At 33.9% G+C, this 20,567-nt stretch overlaps 2 protein-coding genes across 2 annotated transcripts; one reads left to right on the top strand and one right to left on the bottom strand.

The window, feature by feature from the left end:
* Nucleotides 1-224: 224 nt before the first annotated feature.
* Nucleotides 225-4,451, bottom strand: LOC114172960 (nudix hydrolase 1). Its single transcript, XM_028057133.1, has 2 exons — nucleotides 4,263-4,451; nucleotides 225-797 (listed from the first exon to the last, which is right to left on the bottom strand). Exons 1-2 carry the CDS (start codon nucleotides 4,411-4,413, stop codon nucleotides 493-495), a joined length of 456 nt encoding a protein of 151 aa, XP_027912934.1. The 5' UTR covers nucleotides 4,414-4,451; the 3' UTR covers nucleotides 225-492.
* Nucleotides 4,452-5,634: 1,183 nt separating this feature from the next.
* Nucleotides 5,635-20,319, top strand: LOC114173162 (phosphoenolpyruvate carboxylase 4). Its single transcript, XM_028057409.1, has 20 exons — nucleotides 5,635-5,824; nucleotides 7,444-7,607; nucleotides 7,789-7,903; nucleotides 8,150-8,227; nucleotides 8,348-8,416; nucleotides 8,589-8,667; nucleotides 8,985-9,061; nucleotides 9,144-9,239; nucleotides 12,573-12,711; nucleotides 13,631-13,765; nucleotides 14,156-14,220; nucleotides 14,296-14,562; nucleotides 15,447-15,572; nucleotides 15,645-15,746; nucleotides 15,820-15,966; nucleotides 16,116-16,214; nucleotides 16,482-16,570; nucleotides 16,763-16,889; nucleotides 16,982-17,188; nucleotides 19,302-20,319. The coding sequence occupies exons 1-20, from the start codon at nucleotides 5,669-5,671 to the stop codon at nucleotides 20,124-20,126; spliced, it is 3,162 nt and encodes a 1,053-aa protein (XP_027913210.1). The 5' UTR covers nucleotides 5,635-5,668; the 3' UTR covers nucleotides 20,127-20,319.
* The last annotated feature ends 248 nt before the right edge of the window (nucleotides 20,320-20,567 follow it).

The raw sequence follows: 20,567 nt of genomic DNA, 5'->3' as shown, positions 1-20,567 counted from the left end.
ATTTTTTGACGTGTTTAATAATATTTTATACTGACAATTAAGTTGAAAGTGTTTAATAGTATTTTAAATTGATCTTTTAACTCTATATGACACAAAATAATTGAAATATTTAAATTAATATATATATATATATATATATATATATATATATATATATTTTAAGTTTGATAATCAAATAATATCGAAGTTCGAAATGAAAACAAATTTTAATTTCTAATCCAACATGACCCAAAAATATGTATCCTATAATATCGAAGTTCATAACAATTACAAAATGCGCCATAAAAATACTATCAATCAATCCTAAATTATATCCTATAATAATGACAGACATATTAAGAAGAAGAAGAAATATGAAGGCTGAAAAAATTACAACAATCTAAGCATGTCATACTGAACTACAAAATTCACTCCAACCATGAAAATAAAAACAAAACCTAACCCAAACACAGTCACCAAAGCCACCTCACAAAACACCATTAACAAACATAATTAGGAAGAAAAAGGGTTAAAACCTGCTTTGACCATTCTCTCAAGAGGCCCAAACAAAGGGTGTGGCAAATGATCCCACTCATGCCACTCCCAACCATCACACTTGTCTGGCTCAAGATTCTGTGGCACTTGCTCTTCTTCCACATCCACTCCCATCACTGATCTCATGAAAATGGTCACATAGTGACACTTTTTTGGTTGCTCCAACATCACATTGTTTGTTACTGTTAAAAACTCACTCTTCCCTATGTCCAATCCTGTTTCTTCTTTCACTTCTCTAGCTGCACATTCTTCAAAACTCTCCCCTGCCAAGTTTAAGATCAATTCTTCAAAACACTTATCCCACATTTCTTAATTAAGATTGAACATTCATTTCTTCAAAACACTTATCCCAAATAATGATGCATGAAAATCAAACTTATACATAAAATAAGTTTTCTACTTAAGAACTTAAGAACTCCAACGAAGATCAACCTAACAATGAAAATTGTAAATTATTTACACAAATTTTATAATTACACATCAGAGTAAATTACAATTAAATTCCTTAATATTTTTTTTTAAAGTATACTTACACTCTACCTTTTACTATTCCAATGACATTTCTAGTGCAAGTGTATTGTTTAAAACTTAAAAAGATAAAGTATAATTTAAAATGAATGATAATATAACATTTAAAAAAAAAGAAATGATATTCTAACAAAGATTTTTCTAACAGAGTTGACAAAGTCTACGTGTCAGGCCAGGCATATGAAAAACGCGTTTTTAATTTTTGAACAAAAAAAGCAGAGCGGTTTTATGTAATTTTACTCTCTTTTTTTAAGAATGGCGGTTTCGTTCTCCACTCTTCTTCTGCTTCTTCGCTGCACTTCTCCCATCCACTGTTGTTCTTCATTTCACAATTGTGTTCCTGTCTTCTTCTTCGCTCCACAGATTTTTTGCCTTCTTCTTCATTTTGTTAGGTAAAAGCAGGAATTGTTTCTTCCACATGTTGGTCTGTCACAACGACTAGGGTTTATTCTGTCTTGCCTTAAGCCATGTGTATCGTTCTCAATCCCACAACATCTGTTCCATCTCATTGTGTGTATTCTGTGACCATTCTCTGCATTCCGTGCACCTTAAGTCGGGGGTTTCGTTGGTTTCATATAAAATATGATATTTTCAATTTTAAAGTACCAAACAATTGTTCTTAATAGGGTCAAAATGGGTTGAAATCAGCGAACCAACCTGACTCACCACGAATTCGAATTAGGTCGGGTTGAAATCTTTTCACAAATTTTAATATGGATTGATTTTTGACCCGGCTCTAGAACCCAACTCATCCAGGTTGAACCTCTGGTGAGCTGTATTGACTCACCAACTCACAAATAAAAGAGTCACACAAGTGTTTTTTATTAAGTTGGATAAATTTGGGTCATGTTAGATTGTTTTTTAGTCAACACATAAATAATTTGTATTTTTTTATATTCTGGTTTGTATTTTGATTGTATTAAAGTTTATTTAGATTTTAATTAGAATTATAATTTAGTTTTGAATTAGAAAAAATAAAAAAATGTATTTTTTTTATTAAGTGAACCCGTGAGCCAACCCGTGTAACCAGTCAACCCGTGGTGGATCGGGTTAGGTTCAAATTTTTTTGATTCGCTAAAAAGTGAACCGAGTTGGATTGACTCACTAAATGATCAACCTGTGATGAGTCGAGCCGGGTTGGATCAGGTTATCCGTTATGACAACTCTAGTCCTTAAGTAGCAAACGTAGTTGACCTTTTTACACACAGTGTCAAGCACATCAAAATGTGCAATTTAATTCACTTGGGTGACATGAGTATGTGGAACTCTACAAATTGAGACAATTATGGGTTTGACCATGTTGTGATATGTATATGATGTGGACAAGGTAGAACATGATATTATCAATTTCTAAGTAACAAACACATTGTCCTTAAGTGGGAAACGTAGTTTAAATTTTTGCAGACAATCTTAGGCACAATTTAATTCACCTAGGTCACAAGGGTATGTGAAACTCTACAAATTGAGACAGTTATGCGTTTCCCCAAACTATTATATATACATGATGTGGACAAGATAGAACATGATATTTTCAATTTCTAAGTACCAAACACATTGTCCTTAAGTGAATAATGTTGTTCAATTTTCTGCATATAGTGTCAAACACATCAAAATGCCCTATTTAATTCACCTGGGTATGTGGAACTCTATAAATTGAGACACTTCTTAGTTTGACCATGCTGTGATCTATAAATGATGTGGACAAGGTATAACATGATATTTTAAATTTCAAAGTACCAAAACATTATTCTTGAGTGGCAAACATAGTTCAACATTTTGCATACGATATCAGGCACATTAAAATCCAAATTTAGTTCACCTTGCTCACATGGTACGTGCAAGTCTATAAATTGAGAGTTTTGGGTTTAACCATGTTGTGCCTGATACCCATGTAGAGTTTCACAAATTGGTTTAATAACATTAAAATCCAAATTTAGTTCACCTTGCTCACATGGGTTTAAAACTGTCTCAATTTGTAGAGTTCCAAATATCCATGTGACCCAGGTGAATAAAATGGGATATTTTGACGTGACACTGTGTGCAAAAGGTTGAACTACGTTTGCCACCAAGAACAATGTGTTTGGTACTTAGAAATTAAAAAATATCATGTTTTATCTTTTCTACATCATTTATATATAATAATTTGGGAAAATGCAATATCTTGGAAAAATCTAGGATTGTGTCAATTTGTAAAGTTCAACATATCCATTTGATCCAATTGAGTTAAATTGAGTCTTTTGATGTGTGTAACAGTGTGTGCAAAAAGATGAATTACGTTTGCCACTTAATGACAATGTATTTGGTACTTAGAAATTTAAAATATCATGTTCTTTTTTGTGTTTGCGGGACAAAACCAAACCAATGAAACCCACCGCTGAAGGCGCACGGAATGCAGAGAATTGTCTGAGACATTTGCTGTGGAAGAGAGAACCAAACCTACGCCTCAATGCGCCACGAAATACACATTGTGAGATGGAACAGATGTTGTGGAACAGAGAATTATACCCACGACTTAAAGACGCGATGGAATAAACCCTAGTTGCTGCGAAGGACCGTGTGGAAGAAATAGTTTCTACTTTTGTCCGACAAAATGAAGAAGAAGAATGCAGAGAGCTATGGAGTGAAGAGGAAGACGGGAACAAAATTGTGGAATGAAGAGCAAAAGTAGAAAAGAGAAATGCGGCGAAGAAGCATAAGATGAGTGAAGAATGAAACCGTCATTCTAAAAAAAAGGGATAAAATTACATAAAGCCCCTCTATTCTCTTTATTCAAAAGTTAAAAACGTTAACTTTGTCCATTTTGTTAAAAAAACTTTTGTGAAAATATCATTTCCGTTAAAAAAACAATTGTATAGAATTTTACAACAATGGGAATGGCCCAGTAATTAAAAAATTATGAAATTGTAATGTAATTTATCCTAAACAATATTATACTATTAAAAAACATCATATATGTCTAACCAACAACATATAAGATCAACTGAATGACAAAAAAAATCTAAATAATTTTACTGAAGTTCTAATTCAAACAATATTATATAAAATAAAACAAAGTGAAAACTATAATACACGTTCTTTAACATTTTCAAATACTGTATTCTCTAGAGAATAATTCATATAAAAAATATTATACTATTTATATTTAAAAATATTTAGAGGAAAAACAGAGAATAATTAAAAGAAGAGAGAAAGAGACTGACCGAATTCGAGGTGACCGCCGGGGAGGGCGTAGGTGGCGTTGCCGACGGCAGAGCGGCGGCGGCCGAGGAGAAGCGATCTACCCTTCAGAAGAAAAACGACCACCGCCACCCGCGGCACCGGCGTGGGGTCTCCGTTGTTGTTGTTTTCCATTTTGTTTTATTCTGATTGAAATCTCTGCTGCAGTGTTCCTCTGTTGCTCCACTATATAGTGAAATGCTCCAGTTCTGCTGAGGTAATTCTCTCCAATAGTTAGACGACACGTGGCGTATTGGTTTTTCTTGGAACCTGACCTGCTTGGGCACCAAGCATTTTTATTTTATTGCAGAAATACAAAAGGTTTCAAAGTGTTTTTCACTTTTGACTATTTTATTTGATCCAGGCTTACTATATCCTGATAATAATCGTTTTTAACGTTTGTTAAAAAGTGTAAGAAAAAAAAAATACTATTACAAAAATAACTGTCATAAGTTTTGTTAAAGAAATTCAATATATATATATATATATATATATATATATATATATATTTATATTTATATGGTAATATTTGGATTTAGAAAACCGAATTCATATTATTTTGTGATATTTTTAGAATTTGTAAATTTATTTCATATACATGTAATGCTTGTGTTTACAATTTGTTTAGCAAAAAGTTTTGTACTTAGCTCCAACCCAAAATTTGTTGGCAACCCTTTATCATGGAATAAACACTTGTCAATTTTACAATTATTCTTTTTATCTTTTTACCATACCATTATGCTATATATTCAGTTCCATTATTGAATGTGAACAAATGTATTTTGCACATGTAACAAACGAGGAATCATGAAAAAGAAAAATCAAATTATAATTTAATAAATTATTTTTTATTTTTCCTAGTGATAACTTTTTAAAATTTTTCTCTCGATCCTAGAACATTTTTCTATCACATATTGTCCATCGGACGAAAAGTAATGCATTTTCAAAGATGATGAGATAAAATGTTTTTGTTGAAAATAAAAAATAAAAAAGTAGTTAGTTATTTCTATTTTTTTTTTGGGTTATGTTTTTTCTTTTGGTTGGAAATTATTTTCGACAAAAATATTGCATCCATCCGAAAACATTGGAGAAGATAATAGTTAGTCTGTTTGATTGAGAAAGGAAGAGAAAAAAATGAAGTAGAATTGATCACGTAAAAAATGTTCTTACAATTAGTAGGAGAAGAAGAGTCACAATTTCACAACGACCCTTCCTTCACGCCAGTTAGTTATACTTTGCTCCCTATTATATGCCAATTTCTCCTCTCTCATCAAAACACACACGTTCGCGCACTATTCGCAATTCCCACACACTTTTTTTTTTTTTCCTTCTTCTTCTTCTTCGGTGTTTGTTTCTCTGTGTGAGTTGAACTTTGGGTTGTGTGGAAGCAATGACGGACATCACCGACGACATAGTGGAGGAAATCTCCTTCCAAGGCTTCGACGATGACTGCAATATGCTCGGAAGCCTTCTCAACGACATTTTGCAAAGAGAGGCTGGCCCAACCTTCGTTGACAAGCTTGAAAAAATTCGAGTCCTTGCTCAGGTTTTCCCTTTTTCTTCCATTTCACCTTCTTTTTAAATTTGTTTTGCTCTTTTCTTAAATGCCTCTTGCTTGCTGTGCTTTATCTCATCTATTCATGGTTTGGCAAACTTCTGAACGTGAAAAATTAAAGTTATTCAAAGAACTTTGTGGATCATATACATGTTCACATTTACTTAATATGTAATACCCAATGAAACATGCATTATCTATTACCCTTGATTTTATTACAAGAAAAATGATCTTATAACTTAAACCATGACTATATTTCTTTTTTGTAATTGTAAAAAAATAATGGGTCAACTTGTTGGAAAAATTAAATGGAGTATACAGATATTATTTGCTCTTTTGCATGTTATCATACTAAAAAGTTTTATTGATGGTAAAAAAAAAAACAAAATACTAATTTAGACAATTTTTTTTTTTACTAGTTAGATTTTAGTGGGGTTGTCATTTCAATATCTGTTTTTTTTTTTTTATTCATTATACTTGAACTTGCTTAAGAGATCGGAACGAAGTTTTCTTGATATTTCTATAATGTTTATGAGTATGTTGTTGATGATATTAACTTGATTTTGGTGGGTCTTTAAGTGAAGATCAGTATTTATTTTGTTCTTGTTTTGATTTTATCAAGGTTCAGGTTGTTTGATTGGTGAGAAAGAGGAAAGAGGAAGCACTACGTTGTTAGTGTTTTCTACCTTGATTTTATCATGGTTTTTGCAGCTATGGAGTTTGTTTCCTTGCTGTGATTTCACCACTGTTTTGTTGAGGTTCTGTTTGGTTGTTTGGAGACTCACGGGGTTGTTAATGATTTCCCTTTAAGTTTTGCTGCTTTCATAATTTTTTGTTTAACGGTGATATGGTTTACGAGAAAGTGGAAGAAGGTTCAAGCATGACATGGGTAATGCATTTAGTGTGCCTGCATGTGCGATTCACATTAAGCAAAGACTCAAATCATGATTGAACTAACCCTTTATATGTGGAAATTTAATTTCTTCTTTTAGCTAGTTTTTTGGTTTCCAAAGTTACGAAATCTTCAGTAAACCATTGAGTTATGGAATTTAAAGTTTTGTGATACTAACAGTTTTTGCCTGACAAGTAAATGCAGACAGTAGTTATTGTAAAGGTTGTTTCATCAATTACGAATTATCCTCCAAGAAAATTTACTTTTTAATTGTTTGATTTAAATACATTCTTATCTCTAAAATATAATTCAGTCTTGTTTTTGTCTCTAAAAGATCTTTGTTTAATATTTCATCCTTTTAATTGTTTTTTATTTTGGTTCTTGTTATTTTAGCTCTTTTATTATACTTAACCTAAACTAATTTTCAATGTTTTTTTTTTGTTTTTTAACTTTAAACTAAACTAATTTTAATTTATTAAAAAATTACTTTATTTTTTAAAGTGTTTATAGAAAAGTTCAATCAAATACATTCAAAGCCTAGAATAATAGAAATCAAAAGCAAATTCAATTGTATAAAATAGAAAGGAACACATATTTAATTTTGATTATTTTAAAAGACGAATGCAAATGTTTATATAATTGATTAACCGTGTAACCATTTTTGCATTTGCTGGCAATCTAAGAAATGAAAATTCCTTTACATATTTTTTGTCCTTAGAGTGCTTGTAATTTGAGACATGCGGGGATTGAAGACATGGCTGAGCTGCTAGAGAAGCAATTGTCTTCAGAGTTATCCAAGATGACACTAGAAGAGGCTCTCACACTTGCTCGTGCCTTTAGCCATCATCTTACTTTGATGGGTATTGCTGAAACTCACCATAGGTATCAATTACTAGTGCTATTGATTCATTTTATTAGTTGATTAATCCTCGTCTTTATTTGTGTAAGCTCTGTGTACAAAATCAGCTGAACCTTGGACTAATGACAACATTTATGAAATTTTAAATTTCTCTAGTCCATGATTCCCCAGTGTGATAATCTTGAACAAGTTATGCTTTTGCAGGGTTCGCAAAGGAGGAAACATGGCTCTTGTTGCAAAATCTTGTGATGACATCTTTAACCACCTGTTGCAAGAGGGAGTTACTCCAGAGGAGCTTTATAACTCGGTTTGCAAGCAGGTCTGTTATTTTCATCCTAATAAATTGTTAATCTGCGTAGTCTGTGAGGTACATTGATGAAAATAAGTAAATAATCTTTCATTGTCCATGCACTATTAAATTATTTAATGATTAGCTCTCTTGCAAAAACTTTCGTTGTTGATATTTAGTGAAACATTATGTGCTTACCACCATGGATTTTAACAGATTCGATAACTAATAATTGCTAATGCTATTAAAAATCCAATTTTATTGATGTTGACACAGGGGGTCGAAATTGTTCTCACAGCTCACCCCACTCAAATTAATCGTCGTACCTTGCAATACAAACACATTAAAATTGCTGTGAGTTCACTTTTCTGAATAAATTAAATTACTGGAGGCTTGAGCCTTGAACTTTATGATACAATCTCTCAATATATTTCATTACTGTTTTTCTCTAACTACTTTTTAACCTTCACGCAGCATCTTTTGGATTATAATGATCGAACTGATCTTGGCCCTGAAGACCGAGATATGTTGATTGAGGATCTGGTAGCATTCCTGAATTATTTTTATTCCGCTTAACCAGTGGTGTTTGTATCCAAAAGTAAAATTCCATAGGGTTTTAGGATCGTAGATTTTACTTATAGAAGTGAAACGGTTACTGAAATTTCTTTTCTAGCACATTTTATTCCATTCTCACAAATCATATTGGCTTTGGCAGGTGAGAGAGATAACTTCAATATGGCTGACAGATGAACTTAGGCGTGAGAAACCCACACCAGTCGATGAAGCCAGGGCCGGTAAGCTGCTTGAGTATTATATGTTTTAGATATGCTGATAAACAGAAAATGTTTTAGATATAAAACCTTTACTAACACTTTAACTCTGAGCTAAAGTTGTTTTAGTTGTTCCTTAAGAATGCTCTATCTATTGCCATTTTTGACCAAGTTTTGTTTTTATTGTCCAAAAATGATCTTAGATGAATGCATAATAGCTTAGTCTTTTGGGATACAACCCAATTGACATTTATCTTTTAGCACTTGAATGATTTGATACACTGCTAAAATAAGAAGTTGAAGAACAAGAGCCCCTTGGTTTATCTTTACAATTCTCCCAGGGTTGAATATTGTGGAGCAATCACTCTGGAAAGCTGTTCCTCATTATTTACGTCGAGTTAGCAGCGCTTTAAAGAAGGTATGTCATCTTTAATCTTTGTCTATTAACTCGTTCATTCTTCACCTTTAAGATTTTTAATGCAATTTATCCTTCCCTGCAGCACACAGGAAAACCACTTCCATTGACTTGCACTCCAATAAAGTTTGGATCTTGGATGGGAGGTGATAGAGATGGAAACCCAAATGTGACAGCTAAGGTAGAACTTTCAAATATCCATTCTTTCTGCCTTAGTTTTCTGGTAGTGGAAGCATAGTTGAATATCTAATGTCATTATATTATAGACAACCGAAGACGTCCAGTGTTGCATTCTGTCACTTTGGAATGTGCAAGTTTAATGCTGATATTGAATTGTGAAAACAGTAGACAAAGTTATATGAGCTAAACATGACAATTCTTTTTAATAAATTTTGGAGACTAGAAGTTTACAACTACTTATATAGATACTATATCAGAAAGTATACTTTTAATTTATTCAACTTTACTTATAGAATAAAGTTTATATTCTCTTATAAACTTTAACTTAATCTCTTTTCTAGTCAACATGAGATCCCAATGGTTGCATTACATGATCCATGTAGCTAACATTACAATTGTTATTATTGTTTTTTTAGAAATAAATAACAAAATGCTCTCGAATATAAAATTTAATTTCTGATAGTAGTTGATCCTGTTGGGTTTTTAATAAACTTAAATGTATTAACCACTATAGGTAACTAGCCGTTGTGAGTGGTTAATGCACTAGCCGTTGGAGTCTAGGTAGTTAATGAGTTAGCCGTTTATAGCCGTTTATAGCCGTTTATAGCCGTTGGGAGTACAATAGTAAGGAAATGTGGGTCTATAAATATATTATGTATTGTATGAATAAATAACAACAAGAGGTGAATAAAGTTTTTTCACAGGATCATTTGAGTTGTTGTCTAACAAAGTGCTAACAAAGTGGTATCAAGAGCCAGTTAGCTTGAGTGTTTGAGTGTAAAAAAGAGAGAGCTAGAGAGTTTGAGTGTTTGAGAAAAGAGAGCTAGAGACCTAAGTGTTTGAGAAAAGAGAGAGTGAGATGGCCAGTCTTACAATCAGTGTCTCCCTACCCAAGTTGACAAAGGCTGTCAATTATGACAATTGGAGTCTCAAAATGAAGGCCCTTCTTGGATCCCAAGAAAATTGGGAGGTGGTTGAAGATGGTTTCGATGAACCAGCCAACACTACAGGTTGGTCAAATGCCCAGTTGAAAGTGCTGAAAGACGCACGTGTGAAGGACAAGGCAGCTTTGTACATCCTGTACCAAGCTGTGGACGAGTCTGGTTTTGAGAAGATTGCAAATGCTAAATCTTCAAAAGAAGCGTGGGATATTTTGGAGAAGGCGTATAAGGGAGATGACAGAGTGAAGCAGGTGCGACTTCAAACACTTAGAGGTGAATTGGAGAGCATGAAGATGAAGGAGACAGAAGGAGTAGCCGAGTACATTACTCGGGTTGAAACTGTGGCGAATCAACTTAGTAGAAATGGAGAGATGTTGCCTGCTAGCCGAGTTGTGGAGAAGATCTTGAGGTCTCTAACAGATGACTTTGAGAACGTGGTGTGCACGATTGAAGAGTCCAAGGACTTGTCAATGCTCACGGTTGAAGAGCTTGCCAGGTCCCTTGAGGCGCATGAGCAGCGGAAGAAGAAGAAGAAGGTTGAGCCACTTACTCAATTACTCCAAACAAAGATGTCAATTAAAGATGATAAAGCTCAGAACACTCAAGGTAGTGGACGATATCGAGGAGGTATAAGAAGCGGTCCTGGTGGTAGAAGCCGAGGACAAGAAGAGAAAGAACAATCCGGTCAACAAAATTGGCACGGAAGAGGACGAGGTCCATGGAGAGGAGGTCAATCAAGCAACTCAAATGTTGAGTGCTTCAAGTGTGGCAAGTATGGCCATTATGCAAAGGACTGTTACTCGGGCAAGTGTTTCAATTGTGGTAAATATGGACATTTTGCCAAAGATTGTAGATCTGAAAGTAGAAAGGAAGATACGATCAACCTCACAAAAGATGTTGAAGAAGAAGCGACATTGTTGATGATGGCGCGTATCTCGGGAGTTGAGAATAAGCAAGTGGTGAACTCGGCAAGAAGACCGAGTAGCATGGAGAATTCAGCAAGAAGGCTGAGTATAGTCGATAACTCGACAAGACAGTCGAGTAGCGTGGATAGGTCAGCAAGACAACCGAGTAGGTTGCATAGGCTGGTGAGACATGTAGATAGCCCGGACAGGGTGGTGGAGCGTGTAGATACCCCAGACAACATGGTGGAGCATGAGGCCAACTCAGTTAACTTGGTGGAACGCCTACATAGCTCGGATAAGTTGGTGGAGCAAGTGGATTACTCAGATAGCTCGATGGAACATGTGAAAAGCTTGAATATCTCAGAATTTGAAGAAGAAAAGCTTCTAATCCAAAGGTTAGAGATAGCAAAAGGAGACTTGCAACAAAGTATTGAAAAGGAGGTTAGAGACAATTTAATTCTACAAGAAAGCGTAGAGAGAAGGAAACAGGCTTTGCAAAAGCGGCACTTGGAATTTGAAGAAGATGTTTCAAGTTTGCAAGAACATTTACGAGTTGAGAAGGATCTGAGAGCTGCACTCGAAGTGTAAGATGAGAAGTGGCGACTTGAAATGGATGAGGAGATTGAGCACATGGGTGTGGTCTAACCTTTCAAAAGGGAGTCAACCTATTGATAAGAACTCAGTTAACAACAAATCGGCCACAAAGACAAAGAACTCAATGAGTAACAAGTCGGTCAAAGAGAAGAACAAGTTTGCTAGTAAGGATGCAAAAACTGAGAGAGCATATAACAAGTTAGCCACAGGGAAAGCGAAGTACAAGTCGACCATAGATAAAGTGGAAGGGAAGTCAGTCATGAAGAAAGCAAAGAACTTAACTATTCATGAAAGGGACAAGCACAATGTGAGAAGAGTTATTGCACGTTGGAAGCCGTGATGAAGAATAAAGGAACAAAGATGGAGAATAATAGAAGCATTTAAGTTTAAGGGGGAGTTTTGTTGGGTTTTTAATAAACTTAAATGTATTAACCACTATAGGTAACTAGCCGTTGTAAGAAACTAGCCGTTGTGAGTTGTTAATGCACTAGCCGTTGGAGTCTAGGTAGTTAATGAGTTAGCCGTTTATAACCGTTTATAGCCGTTTATAGCCGTTGGGAGTACAATAGTAAGGAAATGTGGGTCTATAAATATATTATGTATTGTATGAATAAATAACAACAAGAGGAGGTGAATAAAGTTTTTTCACAGGATCATTTGAGTTGTTGTCTAACAAAGTGCTAACAGATCCATCTTTTGACTCTTCAAGGTTGGAGTTGAAGGAAGTGCTTTTCTGTTTCAATTACTTAAGTTTGTGGCCTGTGATAATCAATAAGTTACCAAATTTTTTCTCTTACCTAGTAGTGGGATTTTCTTGAGGAATATCTATGTGATTTTTATTTGATGATGTAATTCAAACTTAATTATGTAATTGGCTTTCCTTTTGTTCTTCAGGTCTCAAAAGATGTTTCCCTTCTGTCTAGATGGATGGCAATTGACCTTTACGTTCGGGAAGTGGATACCCTGAAATTTGAGCTATCCATGAAACGGTGCAGCGATAAGTTGTCGAAATTGGCACATGAAATTCTAGAAGGTTTTTTCTGTTTAGTTTTGTATTTGATGATATCTTCCGAATGCTAACGGGCATATCAATTATCTTTCTTTTACAAAATTTGATCCCTGCATCCTGTTTGTCATGAAGTAACACCTAAGTCATGTGCTCAGAAAATTGAAACACTTAAGATAGTTTCTTTGGTAGGTTAGATTATCATGTTAATTTAATTTCCTTTTTAAACCCTAACTATAATCAATTATGTAAATTTTGTTACATAAATGGTGATATTATGATCTTTGGATTTATTCTTGAGGCTTTGGTTACGCATTTAATCACCTCTCTGGTATTTTTTTATGCATTACTTCTTTTGACGCATCAAGGCATTTTCCTCTTGTCAAGGGATTTTGTGTCCTTGTACGAGCGGGTTAATCTTTTTGTAACAATGGTATCATAGTCTTGCAACGAATCTAATGTCTCGAGTTCGAACCTTGGGGAGGAACCTAATCTAACCAAGGGAGAGTTCTGAATTCACCTAGCCTCTGAAGGAAGGGCATTTCTTAAGGAATTTTGTGTTTTTGTACGATCAGGTTAATCTTTTCGGTTGCACACGTGTGGTAAAAGCTTTGAAGTCATAATTTGTTTCGTAGAATGTTCTTTTCTGAACGATTCGTATAATGAGGCAACAAAATCTACTTTTACATATGGCAAGTTTTCTTCCAGCATGACAATTGTTTGTTGAAAATATTTTAAACTTTGGTATAATATAATATTGTCTGATGCGGTGTAAGTGGAATGGTCATCCATTTGTTGTTCTATTTATGTACTTTCAATGTCTTTACAGGATTTACTGAAGATGTTTCGTTATGAATTGTTCCCTCTATAGTATGCTAGATCAAGATATCTCTGATACTCTTTTGATCCAATTTTAAGTCTTTGATGATTACTTCGTTTTCTTCAGAAGCTAACAATGAGGAGAATCACCGTGAGCATTGGAAAGAATCTAGGAGTATAAGTCAATTCAAATATTCTAATCAACAAGCTTCACCTCTTCCAACTAAACTTCCACCTGGAGCTCATTTACCTTCTTGTACTGGTATACACACAAATTTGCACAAAATTGTGTGTTTTTTTTTTTGTTTGTTTGAATATTGTGTTTTTTAATGGCAACGTCAATTTCATAAACATCTTGTCTCTTTTAATGTAATGTCCATTTTTCTAGAACCACACAAAAATACTTATATGTCATTTGTGGCTTCTAACTCTAATATTAATTAATTAAGGAATGATGCTCCTTGCTGATTACATGAATAAATGAACTGGAATTTGTCTATCTTAAAAATAACTTACATGATGTCATGCATGAGGAATAAAGTAAAATTTTATTAACATGATGACATATATAAATTCTACCCAATCAAGTATATTTTATTTATTTGATATCTAATAGAATGAAGTTCTAGTGTGTACGTTTTATTTCATGTAGAAAAAGGTGGATCTGAGCATCCCAGACTCATTCCAGGTGCTGATCACAAGCAATTCATTCCCAAGGTAGATCAATAGAGTAAATTTCTCAATTTTCCATTTAATCTTAGATAATACATGGCTAAACAAATTCCCTGATAGGGTGGCGAGATTTCAAGTTCAACTGAGAGCAGCAGTATCAATACCCGTTCACCATCACTAATGTCACCAAGTGCCAGTACTTCTTCATTAGTTTCAATGTCACGCTCTCCTTCTTTCAACTCTAGTCAACAACTTCTTGCTCAGAGGAAATTGTTTGCAGAATCCCAGATAGGAAGGACCAGTTTCCATAGGCTTTTGGAGCCAAAGCTCCCTCAGCATCCTGCAATTGCTCCTTATAGAGTTGTCCTTGGAAATGTAAAAGATAAGGTATATTACTTCATCAGTGCTTCAAAATTGGCCAGTTGGACCCATATATTCTGCTGAACTTAAAAGCATTATAACCTAACTTGTCATATATTTATTCCTATGCAATTTCCATAAAGGATTTAAATTAAACTCCAGTTTAACTTGAAAATGAAAAAAAGTGATATTGCATAGCCTTTTTTATTTGTTTGGGCTGGTTGAAAGTTCATTTTGGTTCAGAAGTGAAGTTGTTTTTGAAATAATTTTCTAAGTTAGAGAATCCAAGACCATTGTTCTTTTGTTTTCCTCTTGTTCGCTTCATTTTACCTTTAGGAAAAAGAAAGGTGATTATGAAATCAAGTGGGTAGAACCATTAAAGAATGTAATTATTGCAGAAAATGTTGTGGCAAATAAAGCTTTACGAAATTGATTTCAGCATATAGATATTTTCCGTATTATTTCTAGGTAAAGAGTGATGAAGTTTTGAACTTGAATCTTGACATTACAGACTTGAAATTCAATTGCAAAACGCCTTTATGTGGAACGACACATTGAATTCCCATGGATTATTAACTTACGTGCATTATTAGGAGTTGTTGTGGATATTTTGAAAATCGTATTGCTTGTGGTCAAAGACGGTTAAGTGCACTTATCTTCAGATCAAGCCTTATTTGCATTATTCCATGCTCTTTCATGACAAAGATTCTTATATAGACAACATCATATACGTCTGTATATGCATGTTAAAAATATAATTTTTCTAGTTTTGTTTGAATAATGTCCATGAAGGAATGGTATCTGGTGTGCCATTAAGACTAGTTCATATATACATTTTTATTGAATGTGCTGGTTTTATATGCTGTCCTATTACTTAGTAATAGTGTGCATCATCTGTTCCATGTGTTTAGCTTTTGAGAACTCGTAGACGGTTGGAGCTTCTTCTCGAGAATGGTCCATGTGAACAAAATCCTATGAATTATTATGAAACAACAGATCAGCTCTTGGAACCTTTGCTCCTTTGCTATGAATCTTTGGTACTTTTTCTTTTTCATACCTTTTACCCTCTAAGTTTAGCATAATTATCATTTACCTCTATATTTCTTCAGCAATCATGTGGATCTGGGGTGCTAGCCGATGGTCGACTTACTGATCTGATTCGAAGAGTCACTACTTTTGGCATGGTGTTAATGAAGCTTGACTTGCGCCAGGTAAGGCTTCAAAGTTTTTTCGTTCATTATTGATTGGATAGTAAGTTGTGGCCTGAAATTATCAGTGTGACAGGAATCTGGCAGGCATGCTGAAACGCTTGATGCAGTTACAAGTTATTTGGACTTGGGTACATACAGTGAGTGGGATGAAGAAAAGAAACTGAACTTCTTAACTAAAGAGCTGAAAGGGAAAAGACCACTGGTTCCCCCTAGTATAGAGGTGAGATTGTTAGAATGTTATACCAAATGCCAGTTTTGTATGTTATGTGTATCAAGTAGGACGGTTAGAATGTTATACACTGATTTTTTTCTTCATTCTGTTCTCCGGAGTTTCTGTTTTTAATTGGCCCCTTAATCTATTCTTTGTAGGTTGCTCCAGATGTTAGAGAAGTCTTGGACACGTTCCGAACTGCTGCTGAGTTAGGAAGCGATTCATTTGGTGCCTATGTGATCTCTATGGCCTCAAATGTATTATTAACTATTCTTGTACCTACAAATTATCACTGCAAAACATGCTAATCGAATTTTTGAAACACTTTGTGTATTACGAATTCCGTTGCCAAACTCCTCACAAACAGTGTCTTGTACTTTTCTTTTGCCCCTTCTTTCTTAGTGTTTGATTTTGCATGAAAAAAAAAAAAAAATCCTCTGTTTCTATATTCTTTGTATCTGATATTGAATACTTAGATGTCTAATATGTTTTCGTTGCCATTTTTGTTTGCATCTGATTATCAGGCCAGTGATGTTCTTGCAGTAGAGCTTTTGCAGAAGGATGCACGACTTGCTGTCAGTGGAGAGTTAGGAAGAGCTTGTCCAGGTGGAACGTAAGTGTGGAAATGAAATGTGTGTCGTAGTTTTCAGAAAACAGACCATAACCACTTGTGTTCAGCGGAAAAGTTGCAACTGTAACCACATTTTAAAAACCTTTTACCTAATTACAAGGGTTTTGATATGAAAAAATGTGCTTGTAAATTGTCAAGGGCTTTTAATTTTACTAACAAATGTGTCCAACATAGGCTGCGGGTGGTTCCTCTATTTGAAACTGTAAAGGACCTGAGAGGAGCTGGTTCAGTTATCAGAAAGCTCCTGTCAATAGATTGGTACCGACAACACATCATTAAAAACCATAATGGGCATCAAGAGGTACTTTCTAACCCCATATTCATTCCATTTATGTTGTAGTACTGTAGCTGTGATGTGAATTCCTGTATGGTATTATAAATTTGTCTATGCAGGTTATGGTTGGGTATTCTGATTCTGGTAAAGATGCCGGGCGCTTCACTGCTGCTTGGGAACTTTACAAAGCTCAAGAAGATGTTGTGGCTGCATGCAAGGAGTATGGTATAAAGGTTACTCTCTTTCATGGCCGTGGGGGGAGTATTGGCCGCGGTGGTGGCCCAACATATATGGCCATTCAGTCTCAACCACCCGGCTCTGTGATGGTGGGTTTTATAACGTAACCTTACTAGTTTGAACTTTCCCTTTAAAAACTTAGAACTGGATAACGTGAATTTATAATGTTTCAATAAATAATTTTTAGATGGTAATTTATTTTTATAAAATGTTTAAAATATTTTATGATAAAATATGTTATTTGTATAAATAATTTTAAAAAATTTAAAATTTCTCAAACTTTATCTCTCGAATATATTTTTTATTTTCATATTCTTTTATGGGTTCTAGACCTCTTCGACTTAACTTTAAATGTTACCCACTCGACAAAGGTCGGGTATTGCCGGCTCAACATCATTTTCCCAAAGAGTAGTATTATTGTGAGATTCAACAAATTTTTACAATTATTATCTTATCCTTCAATTTTTTATTTTTATTTTACAAATACAAAAGTTAACATTTTTCAATAATCAAAATATTCCTAAAAGTTGGTTCTCTTGTATAAATATAGCAAGTGGTGTCAAAATAATATTTTCCTTTACTCAATTAATGTTGGCAGCTTTCTTTTAAGTTATAGTTAGTCATGATTATTTTTTTGGTTGTTATCAACAAATTTTATTTATTTTTTGTATATTTAGTTTTAAATATTAATTTTTTTTATTAATATCAAACATTAGATGTCAATGAAATTGTTTTTGTAGTTAATTTTTTTTAATCGATGTTCATAAAGTGATTATATTTTTGTTGACATTGTTAAGATTATATATTTTCTATTGTAGATTAAGATTATTTCTTGATCCTTATCTATAACAATATATAAAGGGAATTCTCTTTTTTGTGTCCACTTTTCAAAATACCGATTTTACCCTTTAAATATAATAATTTATTAAATTTTTAAAAATTGATCGTTACTTTTACAAACTTTTTATAAAATAAGATGTCTCTCTTCTTCTTTATTTATCAATGATTGTTCTTTTATTTGTTATGATATATTTCACTTTATTTTTAATAAATATAATTTTAATATATATTAACTTAATAACATTATAATATTATCGCCTACTAATATAATATCATGCATATTTAAAAAATACATACAAACAGGCGCGAAAGCGCCTGTGTTACGCTAGTCATTAAGAATGCCAGTAACTTATTGGATGAAGTTTGTTGTAGTTATTCTTTTATGTATGCAAAAATTGTTTTTCTATTGTTGTTACTTATATTTTGTTTTCAAAGTTGATCAATTTTTTTCCTAATATATTAATTAATGCTAATAAAAATAATTGTGTCCATTAACTGAAATAACCTCAACTGAAATTGATTGAGAAAAAAAGTAATTTTATTATAAAAATTTTGCAATTAGGGGTAATTGAATCCTTAATAAAAAGTTTAAAATTTAATAAATTTAAATTGGCTTCAAACAAAACACTTGAGAAAAATAAATAGTTTAAAATTAAAGCCATTGAAATTTTGTGTTTAAATATCTCAAAAATTATGTAATTAGTTACTTAAACAAAAGGTTATCTTATGACACAATTTCCAGAATCAAGCATTATCCTAGTATGGAGGTGATAGGCCATGTTTCAATGAATTTTTCTATGAAGAAAGTAATAAAGTGAATTAAGTTTCTCCTGTAAAGTTAAATCAACTTATGCACCTCAATTTTTTAGAGAACTTGGATGAAATAGCTCTTTTGAAAATCAAATTCATTTGTTTATTTTAGCTTTTAACAGGAAAAACTCAGTTTACTTTATCTTATTATTTTCTTCTCCCACAGATACTTATACAAGAAGTTTATAGTTAAACTTAATGTACATTTCTCATTGTCATAGATGAGGTAATGTGGACTGTTGAATTGCTAGAAGGGTGAAGGTTAACATGGGATTCTTGGTCTGTTCATTTTATTAATTTTTGAGTTTCGTACACCATGAAATTGTCAGGTTTGAAACATAGTTAAGCCAAAAATTCTAGAGCCTGGAATAGCACATGAAATTTGTTTTCACTTGAAGTCATTTTGTTTAACTGCGAACTAAATTCTGTATCATGTTTCCATCTAGTCTCTGGTTTGTCAAAATTTCAATTTGCAGAGACATTTGAAAGCAGAGCTACAACAAGCACTGTTCTGAAACCTGTGATACTAATGTGCTGCATGCTACACTGTAGGGAACCCTTCGCACAACAGAGCAAGGAGAGATGGTGCAGGCCAAGTTTGGCTTGCCACAAACAGCTATTAGGCAACTTGAGATCTACACAACAGCTGTGTTACTTGCCACCCTGCGTCCTCCTCTCCCGCCACGTGAAGAAAAGTGGCGCAATCTGATGGAAGAGATTTCAAAGCTGAGTTGCCAATGTTACCGCAGTGTAGTGTATGAAAATCCAGAATTTCTGTCATACTTCCATGAAGCCACACCTCAATCAGAGCTTGGGTTCCTCAACATCGGTAGCCGCCCCGCAAGGCGAAAGAGCACTATCGGAATTGGACACCTCCGTGCCATTCCCTGGGTGTTTGCATGGACTCAAACGAGGTTTGTTCTTCCAGCTTGGCTTGGAGTTGGAGCAGGGTTGAAAGGTCCTTGTGATAAAGGACAAACTGAAGAGCTAAAGGCCATGTACAAAGAGTGGCCTTTCTTTCAAAGCACCATAGACTTGATTGAGATGGTTCTGGGAAAAGCAGACATTCCTATTGCCAAGCACTATGATGAAGTTCTTGTCTCAGAGAAGAGACAAGAAATTGGAGGTCAACTGAGGGATGAGCTCGTCCAAACTCGCAAGTTTGTGTTAGCTGTTAGTGGGCATGACAAACCTCAGCAGAATAATAGGAGCTTGAGGAAACTGATTGAGAGTAGGCTTCCCTTCCTCAATCCCTTGAACATGTTGCAGGTAGAGATTCTCAAGAGGCTAAGGAGTGATGATGACAACCTTAAAGCCAGAGATGCCTTGCTCATCACCATAAATGGCATTGCTGCTGGTATGAGGAACACTGGTTAAGTTCTCAACAACTATACACACATTGTTACTGATTTTGTATGTTAACATGGTCCTCACCACTTTCCCATTTTATTTTTGAGACCGTTTCTAGGATTAGGTATATGCTAATGAAAGATTAATGTAGCCAAAAGCCTTAGTCAAATGTTTGTTACACAGATATGATTCATATAACTTCAATATATGGGATGACTATTTGTCCCCTGCATTTGACTTTCTTCTAACGGGATGACTATTTCTACACCCATTATCTTAAATAAGTTTTTATGAATTAATTTGGCTAATTAAAATGAATAAATTTTTCTTTATTTTTAATTAAAAATTGTTTTTTTTTTAAGGAAGTACATTAGATAGTTGATTTAACCACTCACCCTAACATAAATATGCAAGATTCTATATTGGTGCACTGAACTAACTGTCTACAAAATTCAAAATCATTTGAAA

The sequence above is a fragment of the Vigna unguiculata genome, chromosome 2 (assembly GCF_004118075.2).
Source record: "Vigna unguiculata cultivar IT97K-499-35 chromosome 2, ASM411807v1, whole genome shotgun sequence".
Taxonomy (NCBI): domain Eukaryota; kingdom Viridiplantae; phylum Streptophyta; class Magnoliopsida; order Fabales; family Fabaceae; genus Vigna; species Vigna unguiculata.
The sequence above is the reverse complement of the archived record's forward strand: the minus strand, read 5'-3'. Positions and strand labels throughout refer to the sequence as shown.